The 19,166-nt window shown below is 34.9% G+C and overlaps 1 protein-coding gene across 1 annotated transcript; it reads left to right on the forward strand.

Moving 5' to 3' along the window:
- The first annotated feature begins 7,326 nt into the window (after window positions 1-7,326).
- LOC127860383 (protein mono-ADP-ribosyltransferase TIPARP-like) lies at window positions 7,327-17,858 on the forward strand. The gene is made up of 6 exons (XM_052398432.1): window positions 7,327-7,337; window positions 8,945-9,153; window positions 9,504-9,716; window positions 9,924-10,120; window positions 10,367-10,588; window positions 10,822-17,858. The coding sequence occupies exons 3-6, from the start codon at window positions 9,708-9,710 to the stop codon at window positions 11,306-11,308; spliced, it is 915 nt and encodes a 304-aa protein (XP_052254392.1). The 5' UTR covers window positions 7,327-7,337; window positions 8,945-9,153; window positions 9,504-9,707; the 3' UTR covers window positions 11,309-17,858.
- Window positions 17,859-19,166: the final 1,308 nt, after the last annotated feature.

Genomic DNA, 19,166 nt, shown 5'->3' on the forward strand with positions numbered 1-19,166 from the left:
TTCACACAATATTATGCGTTCTATTTAGCCGCTAGCAGCATTACCTTCAATAATTTCAATACGTGCTTTTTTCCACAACGGAGGGCGTCTATAAGCAGAATACAGTTCTAAATTGGTATTTTATTTTTAAGTTGTAAGTACTCACCTAAATAAACGATATGGCTTGTTAAGAATGACGACAACCGTGACCATATTTATAAAATAGGAAATGCTTTTGGCTATTACAACTATGGATGATTGGATGAACGTCCAATAACTTGTTTTAGCATATTTGGTCGTGGTCAGGTTCAAATGAGAGGTGGGTAGTAAATAGAACTAAAAAACATTTTCAAATGATTGTGTTATTATTCGAATTGAATATTACAAACATTTTCACATTAAGTGAATTATTAATTATTTTTAATTGAAGTGAATCAACCCATAAGCACAACCTCATAAGAATAAACATTAATATTGCTCGGAGGAAGTAACATATAAGGAACACATTAGGTTAAATTAATTTCAATACCATTCTTATGCTTCAGTAAAATCAGCCGGATGGAAAGAAAAATAAAAATTTAGACAGAGGACGGGGAAAGCAAGAACGACATGATAGCAGAGATAATCGTAGCAGACATGATGGCGACAAAGAAAGAGAGCGTGATTGCATGGGACGCGATAGCAATCGCAGAGAGAGATATGCAAGTAACAGTAGCTCAAATAGTTCAAGTAGTGATAGTGAAGATAACGTATTACGCGGCAGTCATGACAGAAAATTCAAAAGACATCCAGATTATGACAGACAACATAGCAGAAAACAGTCAGAGACGACAACGATGAACGGAAAAACCAAGTCGCGACACACGCTACAGCTTGATCAAGATTCCGAGACGTGTAAGTACAGATAAAGATCCGTCAGTAAAAAAAAGAAGCAAGAGTGATCGCCCACCAAGCCGAGGCTCCATAGGAGACCAGGCCAGCGCCATCTAACAAACGACAGAATGGTAGAACGGACAAAACGCAAGCCAACATACTGATAGAACTGGTAAAGTACTGCCCAAGATTATACTGTATAATTTTTTCTAAATGGTTTCAACAAATGATATGTTATTTAGATTGTTTGTTTTTAATTCATTTTTACTTTAGATATTGTTCCCGGTTAATTAAATCGAGGTAAGCAATGAGTCTGTTTGTAACACACATCGTTTTTAAACGAAGTTTTCGATATTTTAACGGATCAGAAATCAATTCAACAATATCCACAAACAGAAAATTCAAAAATATAAATAAATGTAGATATTGGTATTTATTGCAACATTTATTCATAAAGTATATGTATTTAGACAAAGGCGAGGAAAGCAAGAACGACGTGATAGCAGAGATAATCGTAGCAGACATGATGGCGGCAAAAAAAGAGAGCGTGATTGCATGGGAACGCGATAGCAATCGCAGAGAAAGATATGCAAGTAATAGTAGCTCAACTAGTTCATGTTAGTGATAGTGAAGATACCGAATTACGCGGCAGTCATGACAGAAAAGACAAACGACATCCAGAATATGACAGGACAACATAGTAGAAACAGTCTAGACAACAACGATGAACGGAACAGCCTTAGTCGCGACACAAGCTACAGTCTTGATCAAGATTCGAGACGTGTAAGCACAGATAAAGATCAGTCCAGTAATAAAAAGAAGCAAGTGACCGCCCACCAAGCCGAGGCTCCATAGGCGACAGGCCAGCTCCATCTTACCAAACGACGGAATGGTAGAAAGCGGACAAAAACGCAAACAACATAACTGATAGAACTGGTAAAGTAACTCCCCAAGAATATACTTTATATTTTCTAAATGTCCATCAACAAATGATAATGTTATTTATATTGTATGTTTTTAAATAATATTTACTTTAAGATATGGTTCCCGGTCAATTAAACCGAGGTAAGAAAATGTGTCTAATTGAAACACACATCGTTTTTAAACGAAGTTTTCTGATATTTTAACGGATCAGAATTCAATTCAACAATATCCACAAACAGAAAATTCAAAAATATAAATAATTGCAGATATTTGTATTCATTGCAAAATGTATTCATAAAGTATATTTTATTTTCAGATTTCAGGCCAGTACAGACCCACAGGTGCTGTCCATCAACAACAGCAATCACCCCACAATTTACCCGCAGCTCAACAGAAACATCAACGTTCAATATGCCTCCAGCTCAACACCAACAACACTCCCCGTACCTTCTGCCCACCCCACCACAAGAACAATCCCCGTACAATCTGCCTACCCCAAAACAACAACAATCCCCGTACAATATGCCTTCACCACCACAACAACAATCCCTGTACAATTTGCCTTCACCACCACAACAACAATATCCGCACAATTTACCTACACCACAACAACAACAATCCCCGTACAATATGCCCCCAACTCTACAACAACAATCCCCGTACAATATGCCTCCAACTCGACAACAAAATTCACCGTACAATATGCATCAACATCAACAACAGCAATATCCGTACACTATGGCTTATCCTCAACAACAGTCCCCGTACAATATGCCTACATTACAACAACAACCTGCGTTAGCGGCTTTTGCGAAGTGGCCCGACTCCACACCCGGTTTTTTGCGAATGGCCCACCTCCACAACAACATACGAACCAGTTTGTTGGTAACGGTAAGAATAAATTTATTTATTTTTATTAGGATATTAAGCAACCTAAATTCAACACAAACGAGGGAGTTTAATATTATGGAAATGCTATAGGAATCAAATGATCAAATACGTGCCTAGTAATTTCATGTTTGTAATCGCGCAACTGGACACTGTTAGCCAAGACTATACACGACTGTTCAAGCGCATAAGTGTTTGTTTACCTCTGTTCTACGCAAACTGGAGGTCGTGTTAATAAACAGCCACCTGACTCGTAAACCATAAATAATTATATTTTGAATCGCAAATTCATATGTTGCGGGAATCATCGTTTACATGGCAAAAGTTTACATGGCGTAATGAAACTCCTGGTGCATTGCCCTCGCAACGGAATCTTTTAATAAATATTGGCTTTACAATGATTTTCTCGTAGAATAAACAGAGAAATTAAGATATTATTAAAAACATCTATTGAGCCATTACAAATACTCAGTTTAACTAAGTTTTCGTACATTATAAAATAACAATGTTTTCGTGACCGAAAATTTAGATACGCAGAATTTGTCCATAAAGTAAATATCGGAACAATCGGGACATCATGTTAATATAGTGGCAATAATCCAACTCCCAGCTGTTGACCAGCCGGGTCGCTGAGAGCTGCAATTGGTAACGAGATTGTTCATGGAAACGTGTCGCCCGGAATCAAGGCGGCGCTTTTATCTGTATAATTAGCAATATAAACTATTTTCTGGCATAATTAAACACCAACGCATTACATAAATCAACTTATTATTACCAATAATAATGATAGTAATTCAAAGTTTCAAACACGTTAATGGGTCATGCAAATGTGTAATGTTTTTGCAAGAGAAAAAGCCGAGTATTCCGAATTCGAAAATACTTATGATTATCCTCCGAAATCCTCCGCGAGATAGATTCTCGTCTCTAATCAACCAATCGTTATACACCGACTTCCTCCGGAAACTCCGTAAGATATATCGAATCGTCTATTCAAAAACTTCGGCTTTCGGTTTGATAACGGTTTTTATGTCCCCCCCAGTTTATACTGGGAGACATATTGTTTTTTGCCCTGTCTGTTTGTTGGTTTTGCGTCAAACTTTAACAGTGGTCATAACTTTTGCAATATTGAAGATAGCAACTTGATATTTGGCATGCGTGTGTATCTCATGGAGCTGCACATTTTGAGTGGTGAAAGGTCAAGGTCATCCTTCAAGGTCAAAGGGCAAATATATGGAGGGACATAGTGTTTTACAAACACATCTTGTAATGTTAAGTTTTTGTTTTGAGTATTTTCTCCACAAATGAATCGCCAATTGATGTCGATTTTAATAATACAAATTCAAATAATTTATCCTGTCAGTAAGCTTATTATGATAACATTGTTTGCTCTTTCATCGTTGTCTTTAAAACTTTCATATTTAAGTGCAATACACCTGGAGTATGTGAGTCGCACTTGAGATTTTAGCATGAGCATTTTTCTAAGATAGCTTAATTTATATTTCTAAACAGGCATTAACAGGCATTTACCAACAAAAAAAAAAATATTTTCAAAAAGTTTGATATTTTCATAATTAATACTAAATGACAGCAAACAGTTGTTCTACAGATTATTCAAAACAAAACTCTAAATATAATTTATAGATATTGTTGATCGCGGTGTCACCTGATTGAAAACACGTGAAATATATGGTAAAGACAATTTTAATACAGTATACAATTCTGAACATTCCGAAAAAAAAATTCTAGTTTCTCTTCTAAAAAAAATGCAAACACTTCTCTGTAAGAACATCACCAGATATAAGACTAGACTTGGATTCACTGACGCATTTTGACAATAAGGGTGTAAATATATAAACAAGAAACATCATTAAAACACGATTGCAACGCAAAAAAGTTTCGATCTGATTAATCAAAAACTAAATATCAGAGCTTATAATAAAACTACCTACATTTGCTCAACTATACATTTATTTTTATATGATTATGATAAATTTAAAACGCATTCTTATTTATCAAAGATTATTTTTGCAGCCACGTATCCAATTCAACCAAGCCCTCCTAGTTTGTTAGGTATTCCTACGCCACCATTTACTGGCAGCGGTCAAATGTACAGAACCCCTAGTCAGGTGGATGTGTCGAACAACGAAAATGAATCTGGATACAAGTACAACTCAAGAAACCCTGCAACTAAAGAGAAACAGTGCAAAAGAAAACCTAAGAGCGGTGGAGGTAAAGATACGAAAACAAAGGATGATGACAAAAACCGAGGCGGTACGAAAGATATTGAGAACCCTTCTGGTTGCGGTAAAATGTATAGAACCCCTAGCCGTGTTGATATTTCAAAAGACGAAAATAAATCCAGAGACAATCACAACACAAAAAACCATGGACAAAAAATAAATAAAGGCCAACAGAATTATAGGACTGATAGGGGTCAAGATATGAAAACAATGACAATCGCAACTACCGAAGCGGTACGAAAGAAATGACCTCGGAAGACAGTCAGGCTGTACCAGATGAAGAGGCTAGGCTGATAAGAGATGTTTTTAACTACATGGTGAAGCACTTTAATGGAAGTGGATCTCCGGAAAATATTCGCCGGGAATCCGGACTGTTTCCGACCGATTTTGATGTTGTTGACTGGTTCAAAAAGAAAAGAGAATTTACTACTTTGGGCAAAGATGGAAACGTCATTACAGTAAATGTCTGCAAAAAAAGTATCCAGTACTGTTTCAATTACATCAAAAGGTCTGGCTGTAACGTACAGCAAATGCAAACATTTCCATCTTTGCAAAGATTTCCTCAGCGGTAGCTGTTGTTTTAGCGTGAAATGCAACTTTAGTCACAACGCAAAAGATAGCCGAAATATCATAGCTGCAAGGCGATATGGTATAGACCAATTTTCAAACGAAGAAATAATCAATGTCCTTGCTCTGCGGTTTCCACATGTGTGCCAGGAATGGGCTAAAGCAGGGTCTTGTCCTAACAGCATATGCTTTAACTTGCACGTTTGTCCTGGCTACATAAATGGGCAATGCAAAGATCAAAACTGCCCCAAATGTCATGATCGCACTTCACTGCACAACGACCCCATAGTCTCTGCCTATGAAATGAAAACATGGAATGAGACATTTTTTCGGAAAGCAGTGTATTTAATTCGGGAAAATGAGAACAAAGAAGACGCACCGGAAATTGGTAATACATATTTTACTATCAAAGTCGTATAATTTACCCTCATAGTCGTAAACAATATTGTTAAGTCAAACTTTTTTATAATTTCATTTCTACAAAAATTTGTTTGCAATAAGTAAAAGCTTACAATATACGACTTCATCACGCAAGTTTTTAACGTATAAAGTAGTTCAAACGCTATGTTGGTAATACACGTGTTTGCTTAATAATCGATTAAAAGCGTTACAAACGTTTGATTATATTTCCGACTTCAATTGATGCTTATCCATAAACGAACCGATATATTTGTTCTTAATTAGGAGTATTCGTTTGCTTGTTTAAATCAATCAATCACCATTTCATTCCAATATGTCATTTTCCAAACTGTGAAAAAAAAACTTTAATGGCCCCTCTTGACTGAAACAGTTTCGGTTTTGTTCTGGACATTTTACTCGTGCGACCATACTATTCTTGAACGTATGTGTTGCTTTACAAGCTATAAGCCCATCGTCTGTGAGACATATCAATACGTAAATACCTTTCACGTAACTTATTATAAAAATTAGTGATTAAAGCCAATTGTATTTACGTTTCATATATATATCAAGAGTTGTTAACTTTTCCAAATACCAATTATAAGTGCAATAAAAAGAACCAACTACAACGTTATACCCATAATTAAACTTTTGTGTTAAATGCGTCCAAAGTATCTTGAGGATGTTTGGAAAGAAATACTTAGACATTTAGACATAGTTTGATTTGCAAGAATACATTTTAGATCACGATGACACAGCAATTGAACCGAATAAAGAAGTGAAGCTAACGCAAGACGTTTTTCAGTTCATTGTCAAAAATTTTGACGGCAGTGGTTCACCCGAAGATATTCGCAAGGAATCGGGACTGTTTCCGACTGATTTTGACGTTTCTGATTGGTTCAAGAAGAATAAACAATTTGCTGCTTTCGAAAAGGATGGCAAAGTTATATCGGTTACGGTATGCAGAAAAGACGTATCGTATTGTTTCAGCTACATTAAACAAACCGGATGTGCCAACGAAATTTGCAGAAGATTTCATGTTTGCAAAGATTTTCTTTGTGGCTACTGCTGTTTTGGAGATAAATGCCATTACAAGCATAGTGTAACAGATAAACAAAATATTATGGTAGCCCAGAAATGTGGCTTAGATAATTTTACAAACGAAGAAATCATGTGCATTCTTAAACGAAGATATCCACATGTTTGCAAGGAATGGGTGAAAAGTGAAACATGTCCAGCCAGTTTTTGCAATGATTTGCATATTTGTCCAGGCTACATCAATGGAAAGTGCCATGAATACAACTGCTCGAAGAGTCATGACCGAATGTCGCCGCACAATGGTCCCATAGTCAATGCCTACGGCCTGGCTAAGACTGATGAACAATATTTCCGAAAGGCGGTATATTTAGTTCGTGATAGAGAAGTTGCTTCAGGTGTCGAAGAAAACCCTAGACTTGCTGAACACAGGTAAATGTTGTCACATTCTCACAATATAGTAGACCATCGCAATAAAATTTATGTTGCTTGTATCGGGTATTAAGGACCAATTGATAAGCGTACGAAATGAGAGCGGTGTTGTTAAATAACCGTAACTTTGACAACTCAAAAGCTTCGTTGATTTGTGGAAATGTAATATACAATTAACCTGAAGATTTATAACATTTGATTCATTCTATAATATAAAACATTATCTTTTTCTATTTAGTAGAAATTAAAACAAGAGGGCATTAAAGACCTAGGTCGCACAACTGCGACATGTAGGAACTAAACTTCAGAATGGAAAAAATAACAATCTGTTGTTTATTGGAATGTAATATTTCTCTGTGTCATCGTTCCCAAATCTTGACAATTACTTGCCATCTTTCAGGGGAATATAAAGTGTTCTTGACAAATAATTGTTTTTAAGGGTATTATATAAGATTGTTACATGCTAAAAAACAAAACTCTGGGACTTGCAGTTACACAGAAATGTTGTACAATATAAGGAAAACAGATCCATATTTCGATCCTATATTCTAAATACCAAACCTAGCGTTGGGCCTTGTTGTTTATAGCGAAGAAGATGTTATGTTTTCACTGCAAACCCATAAGGGAAACAAGTAACCTTAACGTATGGGTCAATTATGACCCCATGTTCACGATTTTAGCAATATTGGAAGAGGTCCATCGTGCTACGCTACATGCCAAATACCAAACCATTCGGTCTTTTTGTTTTAGAGCAGCAGTTTTGTTAAGTTTTCACGATAACAATATAAAGAAAACAAGTTATCCCAGGTTGGGCCCAATTTTGGCCGACATGATTTGAAAAAATTGGTAGACCATCGTGCTATACTACATGCTAAATGCTAAACATTTGGGTCTTGCGGTTTCAGATGAAATTTTTTCAAGTGTTCACTATATAAATTGATGGAAGTAAGTAACTCCCATGGTGGGCCAAATGTGTACCTTAGAGGCATGCTTTGAACAAACTTTTAAAAAGTTTATGCTAAATGCTAAATACTACACATCTGAGCCTTGTTGCATTTGAAAAGATTGCAAATATATTTTGCAATACAAGTCTTTTTAAATAAAGTGAATCTGGGGCGTGACCATTCTCAACCTACGGATCATGATTTAAACAAACTAATTTTATTGACCACTAGACGCGGCAACACACAAAATAGTAAACTCCTTACCCTTGTGGTTAATAATATTTTTTTAGTTTTCATTTCGTACATTAATTTTTAGCTTTGGTGACCTACACATTCAAATATTTGATATTTGATAAAAGTTGGAGACGGTTAAGCAATGATTATTCCTGTAATGTTTCGATACATGTGTACAGCGGTTCATGAGAAGTCATTGTTGGAAGACAAAGTGTATGCACGGCTGCACGCACATCAAGCACGGACTGACGGACATCACGATATCCTATAGGCTCCCCATGAGCATTATGTGCTCAGGTGAGCTAAAACAAAGATACGTTACTTAACAACGAAGAAAACCAACGAAAATCACTTAGTCATTCTTTAAACTGTTTGGAGAAAAAAAAATATTTGTTAGAGTTACCAGCTTATTCGTGTTTGTTTTTAAAGATATTGCCGGACAAAAATCCATTTGCACAGCGTTCCTTGTGGGTGACTGCAAGAAAAAGGGATGCAAACAGGTCCACTCAGATCTTCCTTACATATGGCAGGTGAAGCTCTGGGATGAGTGGAGGAAGTTTTCATGCCAAGAAACTGTCGAAGAACTGTTTTCCAAACCAGATAAGAATGCAACGAATCAAATTTTGTACAATGATTTGGTACGTATGTATTTCTTTAAGGCCATCGATTGTTTTATGTATGACTTCATAACTTGTAGAACTCTTAATGTATTTATTTGAGTGGTGAAAGGTCAAGGTCATCCTTCAAGGTCAAAGGTCAAATATATGGCTTCAAAGCGGCGCAATCGGGGGCATTGTGTTTTACAAACACAGCTCTTGTTTAATTTCTTTCTGTGATTACACGATTTGAGTCTTCATGACACGATTGATTATAGTTTGTCATATCACTTGTTTTCAATTGTTTTTAATAATAGTGCGGGATTCCATGTGTGTTCAAAACTAATTTTCTGGGTATAAAGAAATAAGCTTGTGTTAACCTACCTATTCAGACAGGGGACTGTAGGTCTGCTACATTCAATATTATATTCGAACCCCTGCACGCCACGTGTATTGACTCAACCGGTAAAAGAACGATTATCGAAGTTCGCAGATTATCGACAAAATCATATGCGTTCGGGAAAGCGCTAGGCTCAGAACCGTTCAGAACTGAATGGAGGTGGTACTTAGAATTTACTCCCGGCGAATGGCACCTTATGGAACCGGTAAGAGACAGTTTGCGACTGTCAGTCTAATTGATTGAATACATATAGTAAAGTACGTAAATAATAAAACAAACAATACCCATATATATGCACTTTAAATAATGTAAGTGAAAAGCAATTAACAATCTTTAGTTTGTTTATTATTCTTTCGTTTATAACTGAAATGTTCTTTCCGATCATAGCGTGTTTGTATTTTTGATTATTTAGGATTATCTCCAACTGACGGTGGAGACAAAATATTTAGCGAAGCAGGTAACATGGCTGTATACGCGAGAGAACTTTAAATCAAAGTACCAACTGAACTTTGATCGCAATGATCAGTTAAACCTTGGCTCTCAAGTCTGCAGAAATATTCGACGAAGACCGCTGTTTGTTTCAGAAAATGACGTGAAACAGCAAATAAGGTTAATATTATTAAACGACATGGTTATAGTTTCTACTATATCGGCCATTTTGTATTAACACTATTTTTTAACTCCACGTAAATATATGGTTCCTTATCATTTCACATTGCTGTTTGACATGATTTATGTCCTTAATATTTACGAATACAAAGTAATTGCATAAACAGAGGTATGATTCAATCATGTCTAATCGCAAACGTTAACAAAAGCTAGCCAAATGTTAAATTAGTTCTTGTTAAATGTCAGCCCAAGCAAACTAACTGCTACGCCGTCGGCGCAAGTAGACCTTCCGTGCGGATGGGTACCATGGGACTACTTTCAATCGTTTGAATGGGTGAAACTCTCCTTGAAAGACGATGATTATAAGCGGGTTTCGGAGAATTTCTATAAGACGCTGGATCCAAGCAAACAGATCATAGACGATATCTTCCGTGTACAGAATCATGTGTTGTGGTCAACATTCAGCAAGTAAGTTATAAATTGCTTAAGTTCGAGATTGTTAAATCCATTTTTCTGACCATTTATATGTTCAAGATACGAGTTAATACTACTGAAGGGTGTATCCTGCTGTTACAAACAATCGTGATTGGTGCAATTCCATTTGCTGATCATACATGCATGTGTGCCGATAACATATTATTATTAAGGAATATTTATCTTAACTGTCAAAAATATTTATGTGGTTCATAATATATAATTAGTCACTTGGAGAGGGTAATGAAGCCAAAGAAGATACGACTTGGCGACCTTTCCCCGGTGACTACGCTGGACCTGTATCATGGCACCGACAACCTGGAAGCCGTGCGAGGCATCAGCATCAACAACTTCGACTCGAGGACGTCGGGCAAAAACATGACGCGATTCGGCGACGGAGCATACTTCGCAACAGACGCCAAGTACTCGCATGAATACACCAAAGGTCCGCACAGGTTTATGTTCCAAGCCAAGGTGTTGGTCGGAGAAGCCACAGAAGGGAAACCAGAATATCGACGACCACCAAGCAGGCCGGGCATGGATCATGAGTTGTATGACTCGTGTGTGGATGTGCTGAAGAATCCGAGGACATATGTCTTGTTTGAGAAAGCCCAATGCTACCCGGAGTTCATCATACACTACCACAGCATCGGCGACCTGAAGAACACACCGGCTCAAGATGCTACTGAACTTACGTCTTGTTGCCTGTTGTAGAGCGTAAAGACATAGTTAGACATATAGTTGAACTCAAAGATTGTAAATCATGGCTGATAATAGCTTTGTTAGTTTAAGACAGGTAAATGAAAGAAATGTAGCATTGTTCCCGTGTGGAATTGTTAATTATGAAAATAAGACATTGCGATTTATTAAAGGTTAACTTAACGTTTTTGAAAGAATACTTTTAGATTTTTGATTATACTTATTTATAAATTGATATTGTTCCAAACAGTAATGTGTTTAGGTTTCACTTAACATTGATGCGATAATTTGTGATTTTTGTTAGATTGTTATTGATTAACACATGCGTTTTTTCTCAAACTAAAGAACGTGTATCCGGAACTGCTGTAAATACTTAAACAAAATAGTAAACATAGTGTTTGTGTGTCTTCAAGTGTTGTCTGGATCTGTTTTACGAAATATATATATAGTCCTAATATTTGCATTTCTGCTTATGTTTGTTTTGTTCTTTAGTTGTTATGATTGTGTTGTTCATATGTTCTATTTAAACTAAAGAAATATGTGTAATTGAGTGAATCGATTCTGCCCAACTGAAAAATAACGTAGTGTTCGTTAGCATTCAAAGGGTATTATAAAAGTTGATATCTTTTGCGAATTTATATACATTTTTTTCTATGAGCTTAAATATTGAAGTTGTTTTTCAATCACTGTTTTGAGTGGCCGTATAATTGTATTTGGTGTATATATAAACATGCAAAATTACTTATAAAATAGAAAAGCACAAAAAGAGAAAAAAATAAACAGGAACAATTAAAATAGTCCTGTCATCAATAATTTACATGTATAACTATTGATTTTTTATAACCATTAATTTGTTCAATGTATGTTCCATATGATGTTACAAACTGTTATATGAAGGTGTATTTGTTTTATTACATTATTATTAATTGTTTGTAATACAGTGTTGTAAATACCGTGACACGCGAGTTTAAGAGAAAAATTCATTGCAGTCTATAGTTAATATATAAACTACTTCACGTTAAAGGGGGGTGTATGATACTTTTCAGTAATGGTCTACATCTTATCGAGTTAAAAGGGGGAACGCGTACATGCCGAAAATTGTCTTCATGATAACAGGTTTAATGGTATTAATCTTGCATAACGGTTGTTGTCTTTATTTATATGAATAAAGGGGTGAAGGGCAGAAATGTTCTGCATGTCAATGCCAATGGCATTACGGACGAAAACGAGTCAAATGTGAAATATCAGGGGAAAAAAAGGAGTGTATAGTGCAATAATGCATTATTGAGTTTGACCAAATGAAAATGGAATAGATAAACGTGAACTATTTTTATGCGAAAGAAGGCACATCTCGCATTTTGCTGTAGTCGAGAAAATTTGGTGGAGGGGTGGGGTGGGGGGTCTTACATGTAATTGTGGTAAACGGAAATTGTTTTAAATTATACGATTTTATAAGTTAAGAAAAGTATATATTTAATTACATTAATTGTTGTTATGTAAACAAATGCAAGGGGTGAAATAGAATGCTTTAAAGCATAGTTGAAATAAAAATTTAGTGCAGTGGGATGTATAATGCATTATTGAATATGTCTTGCATTATTCTTCGCGTTCGATGTGAATGAAAGGTCATCTTGTTAATCCAGGGACCCATGTTTAAGCAGCGTTTACCTAAGCGCGAATGTTCTAGAATGTTCTAGACATGCACTGCCGATGTACAGTACATGCAAACGTGTTTTTGAAGAAACTACTGTCTTACATGCATACAGATTGAGCAGTAGTACAGTAGTTATTATTATGCATTTATTTGTCGGCAGTTCTATGTCATATAATTGGCTGCCTACGACAAACAGGTGCGCTGATAATACAGCCACAAAAAGGCGAATGTATCGAAAACAAAGCCTATTAAAATACAAAATACTTACGCTTTTGATGCAACTACAAAGAGGCGAATGCAGCGTAAACATCGCATATTTGTGTCTTGTTCTGGGAAAACTGGGCAAAATGCATGTGCGTAAAGTGTCGTCCCAGATAAGCCTGTGCACTGCGCACAGGCTAATCAGGGACGACATTTTCCGCTTTAATGGTATTTTTCGTTTAAAGGAAGTCTAGTTTAAGCGGAAAGTGTTGTCCCTGATTAGCCTGTGCGGACTACACAGGCTAATCTGGGACGACACTTTACGCACATGTATTTTGCCCAGTTTTTTTCAGAACAAGACACATGTTAAAAATTACCAAAACTCTTGCGCTGATAATACAGTTGCAAACAGGCGAATCAAGCGTTAAAAAAACTCATCACGAGTTGAAAGCAAACGCTTTTTAGATTTATTGTTGATCGTTATGCATAATCATTTGAAATAGTATTGATGTTGGTGATTGCTATGAGCGAATTATATGTGGATTTTATTATATATCGTATAGAACGCGCTTTTAAGAAGAAAGTAGTCCAAAATGTAAAGCGCGCTCGTACGGGCTTTGATATTTTATAAAGAAATATGAAAGTAATTATTGTTTGACATATTTGCACACATCTTGCACGAACAACATGATGAACCTAGTGTTGTTAGTTTCTTTGGATTTCTGCTGTGTACTCCAAGAAATTACACATTCATTAGAAATCCATTGAAATCAATCATTTTGCTTGATTTGAAAGACGTTTCAAATGCCATTTCTGAATGTAATACGTATATTTGAAATTTATTTTTCATTTTTGGGTACTTTAAGCTGATGCTGGCATGTGTTAACATGTTCGTTTACCTCCGGTAGTGAGCTATTATTTTACCTGTGGGTACTTTGTTGTTGTTGTACACTCAACAAAAATATATTTGTGTTATTATATTATACTAGTATGTGACCGAAGGCACGTTTTTGCTGATTTTGCCATGAAACTGAAACGGAAAACATTAAACTGAAGTTAAAACGCATCAAATGGAAATTAATGAAAATTGATTATTTTCCGTTATGTCTTATTTAGGACGTTTGAACTGTAAGCGTTGGTTATTCATGCATGTGGTTCTACCACAATATTGAACAATTCGTAATTGCTTCATTATGCCACAGCTGATATTTTTATTCAAAGTTGTTTGTTTATTCGGCATTCTGTCTTTTGGTCAAATACATCTTAATAAATAAATAAAAAATTGCTCTTGATGTCATATAAATTGTGTAAAGTATGTATGAGTTACTTAGTTTCCTTCTGTATGAAAATCCTCTGCGAATGAATTCATTAGAGACATTTTGATTTGTCATTTTGTAATACGACAATGGAACTATGTTTGTGTTTATTAACGTTGGTATGTTGTTCAGAAATATCCATGTAAAAATGGATTATGTTTGCTTCATGTATGTAAAGAGTACGTCTTTATTGTTTTTTCATTAGATTCTTTAAGTGTGAAATATTGATTGTCTTATTTGCAAAAGTGATTGTTACAAAACTGTTTTAGTTAAAGACATACAGTATATAACTTTTAAGCGTTAGAATGGTTTCTATGGTAACTCTTAAGAAAAATGTTTAAAAAATAAATTCCTATTCATATATCATTATATCATATGAATGAGTGTGATATCTCTCTCGTGCAAAATGAACAAAGTTATTGTTATAAATCAATAAGCTTGGCTGCAAGCGATCTTGGCTTTTTTCCCTGGCTATATAGAGATTATAATACGCAGTTATTTATGCTTTAACCATTCCGCTTTATTTGCCTTTATCAAGTAAAGAGCATCAGAAGTGAAACTACGTTTTTGAATTAATTAATTTAACCAGCTATATTGATTGTCTTATTTCTAGATTTATAACCTTAACAGACGTGAATTCAATTTAATACTTTTAAAACTAATTGTAATTTGATCGTTGTCTTCATGTGAACTAAGACCGATAAGGATTGATAATGCTGGACTGAATAATTGATAATTTACCTTGTTTTCTTATCGTAAAGAAAATGTGTGATAAGCAACTGATTTAATACTTCAATTAACCCATTTATGCCCAGTGGACTCTCCCATCCTTCTAAATTGGATCAATTTATTTCTAAAATTAGGGGTGCCAAGTATATTTATTTCTATATTTAGAATATTTCATAAAGAAATTCATTTAAGCAAACAGCGCAGACCCAGATGAGACGCCGCATTATGCGGCGTCTCATCTGGGTCTACGCTGTTTGCAATGTCCTTTTTTCAGGACGCTAGGCATAAATGGGTTAACTATTCAAAGCAGACACATAGATTGCTACATTACTTGTGCAAACTTATTTCCATTAGCCAGCATTAAGAAATAAGAAGCATAAACAAGTTAAAAAAACAACAACAACTATCTACGCATTTTTTCTTAAACTAGACGACTACCTACAAAGCCAATGCCATTCATTGAGGTAAAACATCAAAACACAGCACTTAGTCAATGTGACTGACTCAAGCTCTACCATCAAATTGCTTTGAAGTATTTATATATAAAGAAACTATTTACAAAAATAGCATTAAGAATATATACTGAACAGAGAACATTTTGATGAACGGTTTGAAATTCTTCACGGGTCATTGTATGTACACCTATTTTAGAATTCATAGAAAACATCTTTTTTTCATGTCAGCTTAAGAGTATGTTTAATCTTTAAACGGGGAATCTGTCTCAAATACCATAAATAACTACATGTCGGTTATAATCATATATTTATCAGATCATACAATAAGCATATTTTATGTTATCACATGTACACATTTTATATTGCAATTTTGATTTAGAAACTATGTAGGTTTTGGTGTGTTTGTGTGCGTTGTATTTTGTTTGTTTTTCTTTTGGTTCTATTACACGAGTTACCTTAATATCATTATATTAGCAGGCATGTTTTAAGGGTAATCGCTTCCCACAATTGCACATGTATTTTGGTAAAATGGTTTATTTTTTATTTTAAGTAAATTCTTTCGTTGGTAAACATGATGTAGTTTAATTAACCACTAAGAGTTGAGTGTTAATCACCAACCTAATAATTGGTAATTTGTTTAAAGTAAACACATTCTTAGTTATTAAAACCATTTATATTTTATAGCAAGAACATTATTAATGAATTTCATCGTTCGAGAGATGGTAGAACTAATCTGTGAATTTTAGCTCTACTGGCCGAAAGCCTGAAGAGCTTATGTCATGGCGTGGTTTCCGTCGTCCGTCCGTGCGTGCGTGCGTGCGTTAGACTTTTTCTTGTTTACGCGATTAAGTCCACAGTTTTCATCCGATTCTTTTCAAACTTGTTCAGTGTCTTTATATTAATGAGGACTCGAACCCTATTGAAAATGGGTTACATCAGAGTAAAAAAGCCAGAATTATCTCCCCTTGAATTTGAGAAAATTGTGAAATAAGGCTTGTTTACGCAATAAAGTCCACAGTTTTTATCCAATTATTTTCCAACTTGCACAGTGTCTTTATCTGAATGATGAGTCAAACCCTATTGAAAATGAGCAATATTGGAGTTATAAGTCCAGAATTATCTCCCCTTGAATTTGAGAAAAAAAATGAAAATTCAGTTGTTTTTTATGTGATAAAGTCCATAATTTTCATCCAATTCTTGGCAAACTTCCACAGTGTCTTTGTATCAATGAGGACTCAAACCCTTTTGTAAAAAGAGCAATATCGAAGCAATAATTCCAGAATGACTCCCCCTTATATATGAGAAAATTTTGAAATCCCGCTTGTTTACTCAATTAATTCCACAGTTTTCATCCGATTATTTCCAAATTTGCACAGTATCTTTATATCAATGAGGACTTAAACCCTATTGAATATGAGCAGTATCGGAGAAATAAGTACACAATAATCTCCCCTTGAATTTGAGAAAATTCAAACGTGTTCAGTGTCTTTATATTAATGAGGACTCGAACCCTATTGAAAATGGGTTACATCAGAGTAAAAAGTCCAGAATTATCTCCCCTTGAATTAGAGAAAATTGTGAAATAAGGCTTGTTTACGCAATTAAGTCCACAGTTTTCATCCAATTATTTTCCAACTTGCACAGTGTCTTTATCTGAATGATGAGTCAAACCCTATTGAAAATGAGCAATATTGGAGTTTTAAGTCCAGAATTATCTCCCCTTCAATTTGAGAAAAAAAACTAAAAATTCAGAAATTTTTATGTGATAAAGTCCATAATTTTCATCCAATTCTTGGCAAACTTCCACAGTGTCTTTATATCAATGTGGACTCAAATTCCAGAATGACTCCCCCTTATATATGAGAACATTTTGAAACTCCGCTTGTTTTCGCAATTTATTCCACAGTTTTAATCCAATTATTTCAAAATTTTTACAGTATCTTTATATCAATGAGGACTTGAACCCTATTGAATATGAGCAGTATCGGAGAAATAAGTACACAATAATATCCCCTTGAATTTGAGAAAATTCTCCTTGTTTGCGCGATTAATTACACAGTTTCCATCTTATTCTTTCCAAACTTGCACAGTGTTTAGAGCCGTAAAGCGATTCAGGCCCTTATGGGCCTCTTGTTTCAACTAGTATGTGCACTATATGCTTTAAACCTGTATCTGCTCTTTTCGTCTTAATAAAATATGATACGTCGTTATCAAGTGTGTATTTGCCTTTGTCAATTATACATAATAAGTAAGAAAGACCCGTTTCTAGTGCATGGGTACCAAGTGTCGTCCAAGATTAGCGTGTGAAGTCGGCAATAGACGACACTTTTTGCCCAAAACATATTTTGTTTAGAAGAGACATCCTTTAAAAGAAACGTTCCATAAAAGCGTGAATTGTCGTCCCTGATTAGCCTGTGTGGAATACACAATGACGACACTTTGTACACATGCATAAAGCCCAGTTTCCCCCCCCCCCCCACCAAAAAAAAAATGGCCTAATCTTCAGCCGTCATCCGGCGTATTTATTTATACAGCAGTGTGTTTCAACGCGAACAATAAAAAAAACATTATAAAGCGAGGTTCTTTCAACTCATATACAGGACGGTTTATTGTATGTGACACACAGCAACGTTACAAAAGTTGCACAGGATGTAAAATTATAATTGCCTGCACCATAAAACTCAAAGGACACAACTATATAAATACAACTAAATTATATCTTCTGAAATTACTTTTTTATTGAAGTTTCGGCATTGCGTCTTCATCAAAAAAAAATGTAAATACCATAATTATAAGATCGGCGTGTATAATTAACTCGCTCTGCTGCGTTTTCTAATACAAAGATTATATTAACCATTTGAAAACATATGCACATGTGCGCGTGTTGTTTATTTTTGTAATCAAAGTTATTAAACACGTAAAACAAAATAAAAATGCTAAAATATGAAAATAATAAACAGATATGTTATAAATATATATGTTTATGCAATGTTTTATACCAATTTAGCACAATAACAAAATAGAATTACTTCTATAAAGCGCATGGTTAATTAAGCCTTTTATTCAAATCATCACTGTAAAGAGTGAGTAGCACAGCATTACAGTAAAGGATATTACACATGTTTTTATGTATTTAAAACACAACAAATACGCACATTGTGTCTCCATTGTAGCACAAACAAATATTCTTAACGTCCATTAAACACAATATTTAAACAATGTATTATTATGATTAAACTGGCTAATATATATATATATATATATATTATCTCTCTCTCTCTCTCTCTCTCTCTCTCTCTCTCTCTCTCTCTCTCTCTCTCTCTCTCTCTCTATATATATATATATATATATATATATATATATATATATATATATATATATATATATATATATATATTACTTCAACTTCAATAAATAAACATTAGTAAAGAGCTTCACGATCGTATGAGTATTGATGACCATATGAAACAGCAATCAGCACATGAGATACCATCTCGAAGCGAAGTAATTTAAACCAT

This window comes from Dreissena polymorpha, chromosome 15, assembly GCF_020536995.1.
Source record: "Dreissena polymorpha isolate Duluth1 chromosome 15, UMN_Dpol_1.0, whole genome shotgun sequence".
In the NCBI taxonomy this organism is placed as follows: domain Eukaryota; kingdom Metazoa; phylum Mollusca; class Bivalvia; order Myida; family Dreissenidae; genus Dreissena; species Dreissena polymorpha.